A 17,187-nucleotide genomic window follows, 5' to 3' on the forward strand; every position below is an offset into this window, starting at 1 on the left:
CGCCGGCCGGGGTCGGCCGAGGACAAACCCGCTCGCTCCCAGCGCGCCAGCGCTCGCTTGCAGGCGCCGGCCAACGTGCTCGCGCCTCCCCAGCCTCCCGCCCGGGCCAGCTGGCTGCAGCCGGCGAACGTGGCAGCGGGGCACGTCCGTCCCCCCCCGCCGCCTTGGGGGATGCCTCCAGCCAGGACCTCCCCAGGGTTTTGCTCGGCTGGGGGAGGAGAAGCTGCCGCCCCCGCGGCATTCGCGGGCTGCCAGAGAGTGGGCTGAGACCCAACAAACTCATCTCGCCCCCTCATAGCACCCCAGCCCTCCAGGCACGGCGGCGGGGGCTGAAGGGGGAGCGGGGCGTTACAAAGACCATGGCGGAGGGGTCCGGTGCCCCCGGCGCGCCGGCTGGCCCGGCTGAGCTGGGATTTACCCGGCACACACGGCGTTTCTCGGGGTATTATATAAAGGAGGTTACACAAGCGGGTCTGTTCCGGGTTTTATGTAAGGGCCACCCCAGCCCGCCTGGCAGCAGGACGGGCAGCGTTGCTCAGACCAGTGGGGCCAGTGTGGGGCTGGGGGTCTGGCAGGGAGGGGCCCCAGAATCACAACCCCCTGGCAGCCTCGCCCCCCCTAGCCCTTGCAGGGGGGCCACCGCCCCACAGCACTCAGGCTCCCTCAGGTCTCCAGGTGTCCCCCATCCTGACCAGGCTGTTCACTCTGGGCCCTAGTGATGCATGCTGTGGGGGAGGGCCAGCCGGAGGCACAGGGGAAGCTGTGTGTTGCTCCTGGGTAGGTGCCGTGACTGCACCGCCACCGAGGGAGAGGCAGGGGGGGCAATTCCCCAGGGGACTTAGCCCCGAGCCGGCCCCAGGGGAAACTGAGGCACAGGGCAGGAGCCTGCAGACAGTGTTGCTGAGCCCTCTCCCATCTCCTGCCCTGTCACCAGCAGAGCTGGGGGAGGAGGAGGAAAGCTGCTGCCCTCACCGGGGGGGGGGCCTGGGCCACGCACGCTGGCGCCAGTGGCTCCACCAGCCCCCAGCATCCTTCAGCCTCTGCGCCTGCGCCCTACGCCACTGCCGGTAACACCGTGCACTGTTACCGTCAGCGCTCAGGCACAGAGCCAGGGCTCTCCCGCAGCTGCGCCAGCCCCAGGGGGCACCCGGCCTGCAGGGACCCCCCCCCCCCAGGGCCAGCCCTGCCGCCCGGGGGTCGTTCCCACGCGCCGAGGCCACGGGCAGGGAGTCGCCGTGGGGCCGGCGGCACCCTGCCAGCCTGCGGGGCCGGGGTGCTGGGGATCCATAATTCAATGGGTGGCATCGGTCCAGCCTGCCAGCGCGGCCAGGAGCCCGGGCAGCCCTCGCCCCCCCCCGCCTCGGGCACACACTTTGCTATTTTTAAAAGCGATTGGATCAACCTGTTTGGGCACCGAGCACTCTCCCGCTCCGTGCTGGGGGGGTGGGGGGGAGGACCCGGGCACTGAACACCTTCCCCCCTGGGCTCCCTGCAATGTGGCAGCAGGGCCCCCCCACCTCCATCTCCCGTCCCGGCCCTGGCAGGCGTGGAGGGTGCAGAATGTCCCCCATCAGCGAGACTGGGGGCGCGGGGGGCTCCCCAGGCTATTTATGCCTTCCCAGCGTGGCCGAGCCACTTGTTGAGTGCTGGATTTGGTCACACCCCCCCCCCCCCCAAATGTCCCTTGAGGGGAGCAAGGCCATGGCGGGAGCCCAGTGAGATCCCTTCGCCATTTTAGTGTGCGCCGGCCGGCCGCAGGCAGCCGTCACATGGCGGTGAGAGCAGAGTTTGGCCCGGCCGCGCTGCGCCGGAGGAGGCAGCCAGAAATCTGCTGGCGAGCTCGCCCGGCTCAGCCACGAGGATCACCAGCAGCTGGGGGGGGTACCGAGCCCGCGGCCCCTGTCTTCGCGCCCACACGCCTCTGTCAGCGGGGACGTGAGGGTGCCGGGAGGGGACGGTCCTGCTGCCAGACCTCGAAGCTTGGGAAAGTTCTCGGTGCTCCTTGGGGTGCCGTGGCTGGGACTGGGGTGCTCGGGTTGGGGTCCCCCCGCTGGGAACAGGGGTGGGTGGGATGGCGTCGGTGATGCCGGATCAGGGCGATGCTGGTGGGAGAGTGGAGGGACGCAGGGGGCATCGGGGGAGTGGGGGGGTACCCAGGGCAAAGCGTGTGGCCCTGCCGGGTGCCCTGGGGGAACAGGCTCCAGGCTGGGGGGGCTTTGGGGGCAACGAAGGTCCACGTGGAGCATCTGGGGGTGAGGAAAGATCCATGTGGGGCATCTCGGGGCGACCAGGGTCCGTGCAGGGTATCTCAGGGCGAGCGATTGTGGGAGGTCCCGCGGGCCGAGCCGAGGGCCATACGGAGCACCGCGGAGGCCGCAGGGTGAGGGCACGGCCCGGGGGGGGGACTTCTTAGTGGCCAAGCACCCCTGGGAGCGGGCAGCCGGGTGCCATCCCCGGGGGGCGAGCAGGGGGCCGGGGAGCCCCGAGGCGACGTCGGGGAGGGGCGCGGGGAGCCAGGCCGGCCTTGGGGCTGTAACCGCAAGACACCGCCCCGTGCCTTGGCCGGGCTCCACCGCTAACCACTTCCAGAGCCGCTGCGAGATTTGTTGTTTTAAGAGGCGAGGAGGGGCCGTGTCCGGCTGCGCGGTGCCCGCGGGCGCGCGGGGGGTCCCTGCTGCCGCTCGCCCCCTTCGCCGGCCGGCTCGTGCCCTGCTCGCTCCCGCCGCCCGCTCCCACCTGCTTGGGCACGAGGCGGCCTTCAAAATGGGGGGGAAGAAAGGGAAAAAAAAGAAAAATGGAGGCGGGGGGGGGGGGCAAAACCCCCGCGCCCGTCACTGGGGGAATTTCTGCTCCCTAAAATGGCTGCCTGGAGGAAGCCAAGTGTGCGGGCCAGCGCACGGGCAAGTGCGCGGGCACGGGGCTGGCTGGCGGCGGGATGCGGCGTTGGGGCGGGATGCCACAGGGCCGCCGGCGTGAAAGGGCTGCCAGGCCGGCGCGGGGAAAGGGTGGGGAGGAACGCCGGCAACTGGGGAGGGAGACAAAATGGCTGCGTTCGGCATCGACATCAAGCGGCCCCGGGGGTGGCGCGGGTGGCGCATAGGGGTGTTGGGGTGGGGGCATGGCTCGGCCTGGCCGGCCAAAAATAACCGCTCTTGGAGCCGTGCGTGCACGAAGGACTGGGGGGAGCATGGGGCGGGAGGGGGAGAAAGAGGGGGAGAAAAAAGGAAGGAAAGAAAGGGAAAAAACCCCAAGCCGCAGCAGGCGGGCTGGCAGCCGCGGCCGCTCTGTTTTGACGGTGGTGTTTGGATTGTCGCAGCCCTTTCCCGGCATCAGCCAAAGCTGCGAAACAGAACGCCAAAGGCCAAGGGTTGGGAGGAGGAGGAGGATGGAGGAGGAGGAAGGACGACGAGAGGGGGAAATACATGGCGAAAGTTTTGGAAGGGCTTTGGGAGCAGCCGGGTGAGGGGCATGCGGCCAAGCCTGCGCCGGGGAGGAAGGATGCTCCCGAGCGCGGCTCAGGCCCCGGTGGGGCACGGGGAGCCAGAGGGTGCACCGGCTGTGCCATGCTGGGCTGTGCCAGTGCTGCTGAGCTCAGCGTCTGAGCCAGGTTATTTTTAGCTAAGATGGAGCAGGGACGGCAGGGGCTTCGGGAGTCGGAGCGGGTGCTGCCCCCGGGCCCTGCTGCCCTCTGGGGGGCTTGGAGGAGGCAGGACAAGGTGCCATGGGGCAGCAAGGGCGATGCCTGGCCGTGGTGACACTGCCCGGTGGGGCAGGGAAGGGTCATGGCAGCGGCTGGAGGGAGGAGAGGAGGCAGGGAGACAGGAGCTTGGCCAGGTGGCCCTCACCCTGCCTCGAGGCGGGTCAAGTGCCACGGGTTTCCCTCCTGAGGAGAGCAGCGCCTGTATCCTGCATGCCAGCGTGGGGCTGTCCCCGTTCCTGTTGCTGGCGAGGGGGCCACAGGGAAGGATGGTTGGTGGCTCTTCCCCAGTGGCTGGGGAAGTGCCGGCTTGGTTGTGGCCTTTCTATGGGGTGGGAGCCGCTGGCCAGACTGTGCCTCAGTTTCCCCCCCGGCCCCGCAGCAGAGCGGCGAGGGAGGCTGCCAGGGCAGTTAGCTGGCAGGTATCCCCGGCTTGTAGCGGCGTGGGGTGGCTCATGCCGGTGGTGGTTTCTCTTGCAGATGCAGAGCAGAGCAGCAGCCCCCGGACGGGCATCGGCTCGGACCAGGAGGACAGCAAACCCATCACGCTGGGTGAGGAGGGCGAGCAGGGCTCGGGCAAGCAGGTCAAGGGACACCTGGCCCTGTCCCCAGGGTCCCTGCAGCGGAGGTGGCCCACTCGACAGGCGGTCATGCCCCCTGCGCCGGCAGCTCCCACCGGCTGTTCTGGTGCCCACCAACCCCAGCCAGCTGCTGCCTGGCACCTGCAATCACCTGGGCATGGCCTCAGCCTCGTCCCATAGCCAGCAGAGCCCTGCTGGGGCTGTGTCCCTTGGGGACAGCAGCTGTCATGGAGGTCCCATTGTAGGGGTGCAGCCCCCAGCCCTGCCGGTGCTCTCAGCCGCAGGGAAACTGAGGCATGGAGCAGCCCCAGGGTGTCAGCAGCTAGAGGGGACCAGTTGGGGTGGTCCCTTGCTGGAGGAGGGAAGTGGAGCAAAGCTGGCTGAGGAGGGGGGACAGGTGGCATTACGGAGGATTTGGGGATGTTGAGGTGCCCTCAAGCATCGCCACAAGACAGTGCGGGGCAGGAGGAGTGGTCCTGTCCTTCCCCCAGCGCTCCCTCCTCTCTCCCATGCAGATTCGACAGACTTCCAGGAAAGCTTTGTCACCTCGGGGGTGTTCAGTGTCACCGAGCTCATCCAGGTGTCCCGAAGTGAGTGCCACCATGATGCCACCCCTCCCCAGCTGCCTGGGCACGGCAGCATCCTGACAGCTCCCCCATCCCAGCTGCGGGCTGGGGCTCCCCTCCCTGCCAGGTGGGAGGCAATGCTGGGCCCCCCCTGATCCCCCTCTCTCCCCGCAGCGCCGGTGGTGACAGGCACGGGGCCAAACTTCTCCCTGGGGGAGCTGCAGGGCCACCTGGCCTACGACCTGAACCCCTCCAGCACTGGCATGAGGAGGACACTGCCCAGCACCTCCTCCAGCGGGTAGGTGCCGCCGGGGCCATGCCGGGGCGATGCCGGGGCGATGCCGGGGCCAGCCTGAGCACAGCCGTGGGCCGCCGGCCATCTCGCCGAGGGGGAGGCGGGGGGGCAGGCCGGATCCTGCTGCGGGCTGGCGCTGATCCCTTCCCTGCCCCCCAGGAGCAAACGGCACAAGTCGGGGTCCATGGAGGACGACATCGACACCAGCCCGGGGGGCGAGTACTACACCTCCTCCAACTCCCCCACCAGCAGCAGCCGCAACTGGACAGAAGACATGGAAGGGGGTAGGTGACTCCCTATAGGGGCCTCCCTATAGGTGCCCTCCTGCTGCTATAGGGCCCCCCCAGCCAACTCACGGGTCCTCTACAGGCACCACTGTCAGACCTCCCCTGTGAAAGCCTGGACGCTCTGTATGTGCCATGGTGTTGCTATAGGGATCCTCAAGTCAAAGCACCAGCTGGCTATAGGTGCTGTGGTGTTGCTACAGGGACCCCCAGCAAGTCACTGCTTCTCTGTAGGTGCTGTGGGGTTACTACAGAGCCCCCCATTAAGTCACAGGCTCTCCAAAGGTGTCCAGGTGTTGCTGTATCTCCCCCCATTTAGGCACAGGCTCTCTCTATAGGTGCTCTCTATAGGGCCAGCCCAGTGCCCCAGCCCCACGCTGGCCTCTCCCAGCCCCACGGCGGCCGCTTGGCGCTACGGACAGCTTGCTTTCTTGCTTGGCTTTTTTTTTCCCTTTCCTGTCTAGACAGCCCCAATTAGCTGTTCATTAAGAAAAGGGGGGGGGGCTGGGCTAATTAAAGCGATGCTGCAGGGCTGGCACAGCGGCTCCCACGCCCCAGGGCGCCTTTGCGGGGCTGCAGGCGAAGGAGCCGCTCATCTTTCTCCCCCCTTGGCTCTTATTCTGCCTCCCCGCACCCCAACAGTGGGGCAGGATCCATCCTGGCCCCCCCAGCCCTGCCAGAGCCTGGGGGGTGCCCAGCTGGGGGGGCTGGAGGTACCGATGCTGTCGGAAGGAGGCTTGGGGAAAGCGAGTCCTGCCCCAGGACAGTGCCCCATATGGGCCAGGGACTGTGCCCCATCCTGCCCCACCTCAGGCCTCATGGGGCCAGTGCCACGGGGGGGGCAGGTGGGAGGGCAGGAGGGTCCCGGAGGGAGATGTAACCCCCTCCCCGCAGTGTTGCACATGGGCGTGCGGGCGTGTGTGGAGGAAGGGAGCCGTGCCGGGGCGTCCCTTGTCCCCCGCCGGTGGCCTGATCCGGGGCAGGGACGAGGGGGGGCAGTGGGGGGGCTCAGCCGTGGCAGCGGGGGGGTTATGGCAATCCTGTACGGGATGTTCTGGGAAATCCTCCTAACCCCTGGCTGAGAAGGGGCTAAACCCATTACAGGGCCTGGGCCAAATGGCCAGAGCTAAAGCCACGGTGGCAGGGGATTAACGTGCCCACCACCCCCTCCCGCTCGGTCCTGCGCCCCAGGGTGGCCCTCGGGGACCCAGACACCCGGTGCTCTGCGGGGGTCCTAGGGAGGGGCTGCAGGTCCCTGGAGGGGTCAACCCCCAAGCTGACACCTTTCTGCCTCCCTGGGAGCATCTTGTGCTGGCAGGATGTGGTCCCCAGGGTGCCAGGGGAGGTGGGTGCCCAGTGGGGACTGTGGGGTCACAGGGGCACCCATAGGGGCACCCATTTCTGCACCTGGGGTGGGCACATGCACATACACAGAGCTGTGTGCACCTGCATGCACACACAAATGTGCGCTTGCATGCACAGTTGTGCACACAGGTACACGCGCACGCATGCTCCGGCTGATGCCCGCGCATGAACACAAGCCTGCACACACACGTACATGTACACACACTCACACAGGTGCACACGGTCGTGCCGATGCACACACACGCACGTGTGCACGTGCGTGTACATGTGCACATGCAGGTGTGTGCACACTCATGCACGCCATATACCAGTGCACACACGCGTGCATGGTACACACCTGTCGTACACCGCTAGAGGTGTCCACACATGTGCACACCCTCCTGCACATGTACAGATGTGTGCACACACACACACGCTCACACCCACGCACCCTCTCCATGCCCAGCCTGTCCCCAGGGTGCCCCTCGCCCCAGGAACGAGCGCCCCAACCCCGGGCCGGGCTGGCAGCCGCCCTGGGACTTTGGGGTCCCACGGCAGGTGCCAGAGTGTGACACTATGCCCCACTTTCCCCAGGCATCTCCCCCACCGTGAAGAAGACGGAGATGGACAAGTCCCCCTTCAACAGCCCGTCGCCCCAGGACTCCTCGCCCCGGCTGAGCAGCTTCACACAGCACCACCGTCCCGTCATCGCGGTGCACAGCGGTGAGTGTCCTGGCAGGGAAACCGAGGCACAGAGCAAGTGGGTGAGCGGGCAGGGGGCTGGGGCAGTGGCTAGCTTCCAGTGACGCCGGTGGGTCCCCCCTTCCGCTCTCGCCTGCAGGTATCGCTCGAAGCCCGCACCCATCGTCTGCGCTGCATTTCCCCACCACCTCCATCCTCCCCCAGACGGCCTCCACCTACTTCCCGCACACGGCCATTCGGTACCCGCCTCATCTCAACCCGCAGGACCCGCTGAAAGATCTCGTCTCGCTGGCCTGCGACCCGTCCAACCAGCAGCCCGGACCGGTAAGGATCCGGCCCCATCCCTGCATCCCATCACTGACCTCGCCGTGGGGCGCCGGGGGCTGCTGCCGGCCGGGCTGCCGGAGGGGCGTCCCCTGGATCGTCTGCCGCCACCGCCGTCACCGCCACCACCGCCGCCGCATGTGGGGGGTTGGGGTGCTCCGTTGGCACCCGGGTGCCAGCACCCAGCCCAGTAGGGTGTTCCTACTGCTGCGGTTGGGGCTGAGCAGCTCCGGCCGGTGCCTTGCGTTGTTTCGGGAGCGCCGCTGCGCCTGGTCGGTGTTGGCATCTCGTTTCTCTGGCGATGGAGGTGCCGTCCCCTGGCTCAGCACGGGGTGCCACCTCGTAGGGGTGACAGGGCGGTGGGTGCCGGGCCTGAGCCGTCAGTCGGGGCTGCGGGTGTCTGTTGGGAGCGGGGCATCTGGCAGGGGATGTGTGACCGTCGCCAAAGAGCCACCGTCCGCCAGCGTGCCTGGGAGAGCGATGGGCTCTACGTGCCCCGTCCGCCCGTGCAGCCAGCTGGTGACCCGTCAGCCCCGCCACTGCGCCGTGTCCCCCAGCATCCCCACAGGGGTGGCAGGGCCACACCGTGCTGCTGTACGCCTTCCCTCGCCCCAGCACCCAGCACCCCACACACCCAGCACCCCACGCACCCAGCAACCCGTGCACCCTGCACACCCAGCACCCTGCATGCAGTGCATCCAGCACCCCATGCACTCAGCACCAGACACACCCAGCACCCCTTGTACTGAGCAATGCACACCCAGCACCCCATGCACCCTGCATACCCAGCACCCCACACACCCAGCACCCCACACACCCAGCACCCCATGCACCCACCCCCCCAGGCTCCCTTCATGCCTGAAGCCAGGGTCCAGGGGTGGCCACATTCCCGCTCCCATGCCCTCCTGTGCCCCACGCCCCCACTCTGCCCCCCGGATGCAGAGGGTCTCAGGGAGCCCCTCTGAGCTCTGCTCAGCACCCGCCTGCTGCTCAGCAAGGCCTGATGCCAGGGTGAGGGGCACGGCTGCTCTTCTCCCGCGCAGCAGCTCAGTGCCGAGCTGGTGGAAACCGGATTCAGAGCAGCCCCCCGACCGGGTTGGGCACGAGGAACTGGTACAGGAGCCTTTGAAGGTCACCGCTGCGCCACTGCCGCGGGGTGCCCCTTCCCCGCAGGTGAGCGCTTCAAAGGCCTCCTGCCGCCGCAGAGAGGGGGGCACAGTGCCCTGGCTCCAGCATGCGCCGCTATGGGGCACGGCCCCCCCCCCAGCCCACCCCGAACCCCCCTGCACCGCCGTGATTTCCCTGTCGCTGGCGCCGACCGTTCAGGGCTGCTCTGAGACCCAACAAACTCGTGTCAGTGGTGAGGGATGCTCTGCTCCCATGCCGGGCAGCACCGGGGGCTCACCGGGCCGGCTTTGCCGGTGCTGCGCGTGCTTCCTAATGGCTTGTGCTGTTTGTTTTTCTGTCTGTGTTGTGTCCCCAGTTAAATGGAAGTGGTCAAGTGAAAGTGCCCAGCCACTACCTGCCCACGCAGATGCTGGCGCCGCCACCTCCCCCCGGCATGCCCCGCTTGGCCGTCTCTCCTGACACCAAATCCACCACGACAACTACCGAGGGAGGGACGACCTCACCGACATCACCCAGTAAGCACCCCGCGGCGCCCACCCCTCTCCCCGGCCCAGCCGGCCCCCTCCTCTTGCAGTCCCCCCAAGGTCCCCCCCTCGTCTCAGTGCTGCCGGGGGGATGTTGGCGGAGGTGGCCTCCCTGCAGCCGGGGAGAGGGCGGCAGCCGGCACACAATGAGTTTGCTGGGTCTCAGGCAGGTTGGAGCGGGCAGGGTTTGGGCAGGCAGCTGTTGTGTCCCCCAAGCTGGGGGTCCTGCGCTGGTCCCAGGGACCAGCCCAAGTCCCGCATCCCTCTGAGACGGCTGGGGGAGCGGGAGCGGAGCCGTGGCGGAGCTCCCCGAATCCAGTGTCCTGCCCAAACCCAGCCAGCGTGGGCAGGGCTTGTGGGGGAGGCTGTCGCCTCTCTGTGCCTCAGTTTCCCCACCGGCCAGCGGCAGCGGTGCTGCCGGTGACATGGGGACCAGCCAGCATGGGTGTGGCGCTGGGGCTGGGGGCAACATGCCTGGCTGCGCCACACGGGGCTGCCATCCTCTTGCTGCCACAGGGGTCCCCAGCACTGGGGACCCCGATCTGGTCGGGGGCTGTGAAGCGACGTGGGTGCAAGGACTGCGTGCAGGCCCCCTGGAACCCTTGGCAGGAGGCGCCTGGGGGGCCTCGTTAGTAGTGGTGGCTGACGAGCTCATCTCCCGCCACTCTGCCTCGGGCGGTTTAGCGCCTTGGCCAGGAGGATTTTGGGGTGTTGGACCCGGGGTCGCAGAGGGGAGACACTGGTGTCACCCCCAGGCTGGCATCGGGGCGTGTGCCGCAGTGGTGGGACGCTGTGCCATCACCGCACTCTGTGAGGGGTTGTCCCTGTCCCCGTCCCACTGTACCCACGGGACACCTCCTGGTACCCTGAGAGGCTGCCACGTCCCCACAGGGTCAAGTCCCCCAGGGGACAGGCCACTGCTGGGTGCCACCAGCCAGCCGGCGAGTGTCGAGGTTATGTGGCATGAAGAAATCAAAGCCTGGCCGATCTGGAGGGGAGAGCTCCGTGTGGCGTGGCCCGGCCGGTGACGGGGCCAGGGCCACGGGGAAGGACCAGGCAGTGCCAGTTCCCCCCAGGCTCGGGGAAGGATGTGTGCGGGGGACACTGGCTGTCCCCAAGAGGCGCAGAGGCCAGCTGGCTCCGAGCCCCCCGTGCCCTCCAGCAGCACCCTGCTTCCGCTGGGGCTCAGCCCAGGAGATTAGCGGGGCCGGGGGTCCCACCGCTGGACCCCCAGCTGTGGGGTGGAGGCGGCAGCGGGGGGACGTGGCCGAGTGGAGCTGGTGGCTCCCGTCGCGCTCGCCCCACGGCAGCTCCGCTCGGGAAGCCGCAGCACCGGCACGGCAGGGGAGCACCCGTCTGCGCCTGCATCCCGGGGGGCGTCTCGCCCCCCCAGCCTGCCGAAGCCGCCCCTCCAGCAGGGCACAGGCACGGGCAGCACCGCCCTGAGCGCAGCACCCCTGGCCTCCGCTCGCCCGCCGCCGGGGCGCGGCCAGGGACGTCGCCCAGCCGCCAGCTGCGGGTGCCCGGGACGCCCGTCCCAGCAACACCAGGGAGCGGGCCGGGTTTGGCCCCAGGGGGGACAATGGAGGTGCCGCCGGCAGCCCCGTTAATGAGCTCTCGTTTGTTCCCCAGCCTACTCTGCACCAGGCACGCCCCCTGCGAACCGTTCCTTCGTGGGATTAGGACCAAGGGATCCTGGGAGTATCTATCAGGCACAGGTGAGAGCGGGGATGCTGCTGGGGGGAACCCTCCTGCCCTCGCCCAGGGCACCACCGCCGTGGCATCGCCGTGGGCATCGCCGCCGTGGGCATGGCCGTCGCGGGTATCGCCGTCGTGGGTCTCGCTGCCATGGCGTTGCTGATACGGGCATCCGCACCACGGCATCGCTGCCGTGGTATTGCCGCTGTGGGCATCGCCACCTTGGCCGTTGCCACAATGGGCATCACCATCGTGGCATCACTGCCATGGGTGTCGCCACCATGGGCATGGCCGTTGCGGGCATCGCCATCATAGGCGTCACTGCTATGGCATTGCTGACATGGGCATCCCTGCCACGGCATCGCTGCCGTGGCATTGCTGCAGTGGCATCACTGCCATGGGCATTGCCACCGTGGGCCTCGCCACTGTGGGCATAACTGCTGTGGGCACAACTGCTGTGGGCACCGCTATCGTGGGCATCACCGCTGTGGGCATCGCTGCCGTGGGCATTGCTGCCGTGCGCATTGCCACCGTGGGCGTCACCACCATGGCATCGCTGCCCTGGCGTTGCCACTGCAGGCACTGCTGCTGTGGGCATCACTGCCTTGATACCGCCGCTGTGGGCATTGCCACCATGGCATCCCCACCACGGGCATCAATACCTGGCACCCTGTGCCAGGGCCTCGGGCGCTGCTGGTGGCTCAGGGCCACCAAGGGTCCCCCACTGCAGAGGGAGGTCACTGCCATGCCCACACCTGGCACCTTGCCCTCCCCTCGCCAGGCTCCAGCTGTGTCCCGCCTGGCACTGCGGCACAGCCAGGCTGCCCAGGTGACCGCAGCATCCCCGAACAAGGGGCACTGGAGCCGTGTGGCCCCTCTCCAGGTCGGCACGGGCACCCTGCTTTTGCCCGACTGCGCCCACCGGCTGCTTCAGCCGCAGTGGGATGTAGAGTGCGCCTTTCCAGGGACTTTTCGTTAGTCCTGGGTATTTTTTAACCGGTAGTTTGTGAGCCAGCGCCAGCGCTATGGGCAGTGCCGCAGGGCCAGGGCAGGAGTGCCGGCACCTTGCCTCATTTGTGATACGAGTTGGCCGGCCTCAGCTGTCCCAGCAGGGGCAGCTTTGGGAGGCTGCAGCCCTGCCCGGCAGGTGACGCCAGTGCCAGGGCAGCGGGATGGGTGTGTGGATGGCACTGTACTGGGGGCACTCCGGGCTGCTGCACCCACTGGGGGCGAATACTCAGGGCACTGAGCCTTGCCATGGGGCACCCGGAGGTGCTGTGCTTTGCTAGGGTGCAAGCACTCGGGGACCATCAGCTGTGCCATGGGGCACCCAAGGGTGCAGTGCTGTGCCAGGGTGCGAACACTTGGGGACCGTGAGCTGTGCTATGGGGCACCCAAGCGTGCTGTGCTGTGCTGTGCCAGGGTGCAAACACTCGGAGGCCATGACCTGGGACAGCCAAGGGTGCTGTGCTGTAGCAGGAGGCAAACACAGCCTCCTGCCCTGCCTCAGTTTCCCTAATCCTACACGTGGGCAGAGCACAGTGGGGTGGGCACCCTGAGGCTTTTAGGTTCCTAGAGAGGAGACAGGGGGCAGTGCCTGGAGAACCCCGGGGGAGCAGGGTGCCGGGGTCCCTGCAACCCACAAAGCCGTGGGGGTTATGGCTGCTCGCAGCCCCAGGACCCCAGGGTCCCTGTCCCTGCGCACATGAGTCCGATCATGCTCTGGGAGCCTCCCCAGGGCTCAAGGATGCTCTGCATGGGGAAACTGAGGCACAAGGGAAACGAAGTGGTGTCCTGTATCCCAGGGAGGGGTAGCTGAGACCTGCTGCTCTTGGGTCATGTGTGGCGGGGCCGGGAAGGGTTAAGGGAAGCGGCGGCCCCGAGCTGTCTCGTTGCCAGCGGAAACCAGACATGAGGTAATCAGGGACGAACTTGAACTTGGGGCTGAGGGGGGAGACAATGGGAGGGTGGCAGGGGGCCACCCCACGGGGTCCCCAGCCCTGCCACCCCCCACCCATCTCCAAGTGGGATCATTCCCTGGGAAGCGTTGCCTTCGCCGCGGAGGTGCAGAGGGACTGGCAACCAAGGGGGACACGGGTGGCCCTGGCACAGAGGGCTGACAAACTCAGTGCAGGAATGGGGACACCATGCAGGGCAGCAAGGCAAAACGAGCAGGGTGGCAGCATGGGGACAGCTGTCTCAGGGGGGGACACACATGCCAGGGGGGCACGGAGTGGCTCCATGTCGCAGAGCACTAATGCCAGCCTCTGTCTTCTCTCCTGGCAGTCCTGGTACCTGGGATAACCGCCGCCGTGCCGCCCCTTCGCCTCCCTTCTCCTCTGCTTTAGGCACCCCCAGAGGAACATCCCCGTCCCCGAGCACCAGGCCCAGCCTTGCGGTGACGACGGAGAGCGCGGACTCACGACGACGATGACGACGACGACAAGCAAAACCCACACCCGAAGGAAAGAGCGAGGGAAAGGAAGAAGGAAAAGGGTCAAACTTTTTTAAAAAGGAAAAAAAAATACAAACAAAACAACAACCCATCCCAGGAGGACCTTCCCCCCCCACCCCAGCGATGCACCAGAAAACAAAGAAACAGAAAAAAAAGAAAGAAAAACACTATTATTTGCCCCGTCGGCCGGCGCCGCGCCGAGACCTGACACAACTCGTGCCAGTGATGCCTCCCGGAGCGGCAGCGGGGCTGCGGCGCCAGAGCCCTGCTGGCCACTTGCCGGAGGGTCGGATATGCAAACGGCTCTTGACTCTCTCATTCTTGCCTCTATGTGAGTAGAAAAGATCAAACCCCCCCACCACCCCCCACCCACCCCCCCCCGGCCCCACGCAGACTCTCGGGAGGCCCCGGGGCCGGGGTGGGGCACGGCAGGGTGGGGGGACGACACCTCCTGCCGCCGGTTCCCAACGGACGCGGCCACGCTTGCCGTTGGGACGATGTGATGCTCCGTGCCGTGAAAGCGCCTCGGGGATGGGCGACACCGTGCTGCGGTGACACGGTGACGTGGTGATGCGGTGACACGGCGATGCGGTGACGCAGTGGCGTGGTGGCACAGTGACACGGTGGCATGATGGCCAGGTGGCACGGTGGCCGGCTCGGCTTGGCACGAGCGGGTGTCACAGGAGGAGGGGGCTTTGGGCCACGGAGGGTGCATGGGCACAGCTGGAGACGGTCGCGGTGGCGGTGGCACCCCAATTCCCTTGGGGACGTGGCGTGGGCACGCTCCCACCACGGCCCCGGTGGGACCCGGGCTGCCACCGTCGAGCCGGGGCATCGGTCGCCGTCTCTCTGCAATGCCTTCCTTGCCCGCCGGCGTCCACCAGCCCCGTCCCCACGTGTCCCCACGTGTGTCCCTGTGTCCCCACGCCGGGGGTTCCGTGGGGCTGTGGTGGGGTGTGCGTCCGTGTGTCTGAGCTATGCATTCCTGTGGACAGGTTCCAGGTGGATGGCGAGGAGAGGGTGCGCTCGTGTTGCACATTTTGTAGGAAATGCACTTTTAAGAGGGAATCGTCAAAAAAAAAAAAAAGAAAGAGAAGAAGAAAAAAAAAATCACAAAAAAGGAGGAGGAGGAGGAGAAAGAGGAGGAGGAGGAGGAGACGGAGCCCCCGGCACTGGCTTGCCGGGATGGCTGGTTTGGGGTTTTTTGGGTTTTTTTTTTTTTTTTTTTTTTAAATACAAAAGGATGGAGAAAAGGAGCCCGAGCGAGGGCGAGGGCAGAGCCAGCCCCACGGAGCCCCTGGCCCCGCGTCAAGTGCCTGAACTGCGGCGGGGAGGGGTCCCGGGACCCCCGGCGGAGCCCCCGGCCGGGGACAGCGCTGGAGGAAGCGCCTGGCCGTCCCCGTCCCACGCGATGGCGGCGTGGCCGGGAAGGGGACGCGGGGACGTGGCAGTGCCTTAGAGCAGAGGGACCCACGCGGCGGCCGAGGCGAGGAGGAGGAGGAAGATGACGAAGGCACCCGGCGTCTCCAGCGAGATGGTGGCGGCCACGGAGGAGACCGGTCCCAGGCGTGTCCCCAAAGGGACCCCAGGGAGCCCACGCCCCAGGGGACACCCCACAGGTGATGATGGAGAGAAGCCACCGTGGGATGTCCGGGAGCAGGGGACGTCACCGAAGCCACCGCCACCACCGGCCTGGCCCCCTCCCCTGGCACCCAGAGCCGGCCCGTGGACCACCGGCATCGCATCCCCCATCCCACCGGCCCCCCGCTCCACCCCGCTTCCCACCCCCCGGGACAGCACAGCGAGGCCGGATCCTGCCCGCCCGCGGCGTGGCACCGGGGAAAGGGCTGACGCAGGAAATCCCGGGAGAGAAAAAGTAATCAAAAAGGACAAGAAACGGAGAAAACCCACAAAAAAAAGGAAAAAAAAAAAAAAAAAAAAAAAAAGCGCTTGGCGGAGAAGGAAACCTGTTTTTTTAAAAAGATCTGAGAAAAGAAACACATGAAAAAAAAGAAAAAGACAAAAAAAAAAAAAAGACAAATAAACTGCATGGTGCTTTAACAGGATCTGGTGACCTGGCTCAACCCAGCCGCGGATGGCTGATGCTGTGCATGGCAGACTGTATTAACCGGCTCTACCTTCCCCCTTCAGCAAAAGAGAAAAAAAAAAAGAGGAAAAAAAAAAAAAAAATTCTGTATAAAAGAAAAAAAAAGCCCGAAAAAAAAAAAAACACACAAGAAAAAAAAAAATCCATGTTTTCCTAATTTGCACGAAATTTTATACCACATGATGTGCCTTGCCTTCGAAGACTAAGTATTACCGGACCCGATATCAGTGCGAGGGAGTCGCTGCATGCCCGGGGCTCCCGGGGGGCCGGGGGGGCTGGGGGCGGCTGCCCCCCCCTCGCCTCCTGCATGGCTTCTTCTCGGCCGGAAAAGTCCCTTTTCTCTCTATTATTATTCTTTTTTAACCAATTTTCCCCCTCGGAAACGTCTTCCAGTTGGTAATACCGATGCATCCTCTGCGCCAACACACCGGAATATGCAATAGCCGCTCGGCTGCGCCGGCGAGGGGGGGTCCGGCCGGGGGGGGGGGGGGCCGGTGGGGGGGTCCGGCCACCCCTTTTGCTTTGCCTCTCTTTTTTTTTTTTTTTTTTTTTTTTTTCCCTTCCCTTTTGGGGGTTTTAATTTTGTTTTTCTGCTTACAGCAACCAAAGGCAGCGAGGCGGGAGGCAGCAGGGACCCCCCCCCCCCCAGGTCAGAGCCCCCCCCCCCCGCCTTAATGCTCGGGAGAACCCAGGCGTCCGGGCACGGCAGGACGGATGAGGATGGGGAGGACCAGGGATGGAGACCCCCATGGCTGAGCCCTTACGGGGGGGCCACAGCATCCCACCACCCCTCCCCGCCTTGCGGGGACACCCCCCCCCCCCCTTTTTTAATTGGTTTTCAATGGGGCGCAGGGCTGGGAGGGCTGAGCCCAGCTGCTCTCGTGACAGGAATGGAACCGTGTGAATGTAGCTGTGCCCCCCCCCCCCCCCCCAGGGCTGGTGTTGGGGGGGGGTCACAGCCCCCCGCCCCCCCATCCCCATCGGCTTCATCTCCGGGGGTCTGGCTGGCAGAGCAGGGAATAGGCAAAGTCCCAGCAGGAGTTCCCCTCTCGCCGTCACTTTGCCTATTCTCTGCTGCGCCGACTGCCGAGCGGGGTCCCGACACCCCCAAAAAATCCAGAATTTGCCTTAAAACCCAAGCGTCCCGCCGGCCGGAGAGAGAGACAACCCCCCCCCCCCAGCCCCCCTGAGGCTGAGGACTGACGCGGGTTGTGACACCGATGGGCGGGTGGCACCGCGCGTCGCTGCTGCTTTGTAATGAAGAAACGTCGTCGTCAACATTTTTTTAAATTTTTAATTTTTTTTTTCTTTTTTTTTTTTCTTTTTTTTTTTTGGTGTCCAAAAGTATTAGTGGGGAAGGGGGGGGGGGGGGGGAGTGTCGTGTCCCGCCGGGGTCTCGCCCACCGGTGCGGTTTGCTGGGGGTCCCACAGGGCAGGGGAACATCCTTGGGAGACTCTTCTTTATGCAAGGTGCAGTATTGA

General features: G+C 66.0%; 1 protein-coding gene across 8 annotated transcripts in view; it reads left to right on the top strand.

Annotated features, from left to right (window-relative positions):
- Positions 1 to 15,791, top strand: part of NFIC (nuclear factor I C) — a 44,132-nt gene extending 28,341 nt beyond the window's left edge. For 2 of the 8 annotated variants that reach the window (XM_030032830.2, XM_030032828.2), the window contains exons 3-11: positions 4,178 to 4,249; positions 4,770 to 4,868; positions 5,019 to 5,142; positions 5,299 to 5,423; positions 7,362 to 7,490; positions 7,609 to 7,793; positions 9,277 to 9,436; positions 11,078 to 11,163; positions 13,430 to 15,791. In XM_030032830.2, coding sequence (XP_029888690.1) covers positions 4,178 to 4,249; positions 4,770 to 4,868; positions 5,019 to 5,142; positions 5,299 to 5,423; positions 7,362 to 7,490; positions 7,609 to 7,793; positions 9,277 to 9,436; positions 11,078 to 11,163; positions 13,430 to 13,447 — 998 coding nt within the window. In that variant the 3' untranslated portion in view covers positions 13,448 to 15,791. The remainder of the gene's footprint in view (positions 1 to 4,177; positions 4,250 to 4,769; positions 4,869 to 5,018; positions 5,143 to 5,298; positions 5,424 to 7,361; positions 7,491 to 7,608; positions 7,794 to 9,276; positions 9,437 to 11,077; positions 11,164 to 13,429) is intronic. The other 6 variants (XM_030032829.2, XM_041128147.1, XM_030032831.2 and 3 more) reach the window with 6 other exon arrangements.
- Positions 15,792 to 17,187: the final 1,396 nt, after the last annotated feature.

Source organism: Aquila chrysaetos, chromosome 12 (genome assembly GCF_900496995.4).
Source record: "Aquila chrysaetos chrysaetos chromosome 12, bAquChr1.4, whole genome shotgun sequence".
In the NCBI taxonomy this organism is placed as follows: Eukaryota; Metazoa; Chordata; class Aves; order Accipitriformes; family Accipitridae; genus Aquila; species Aquila chrysaetos.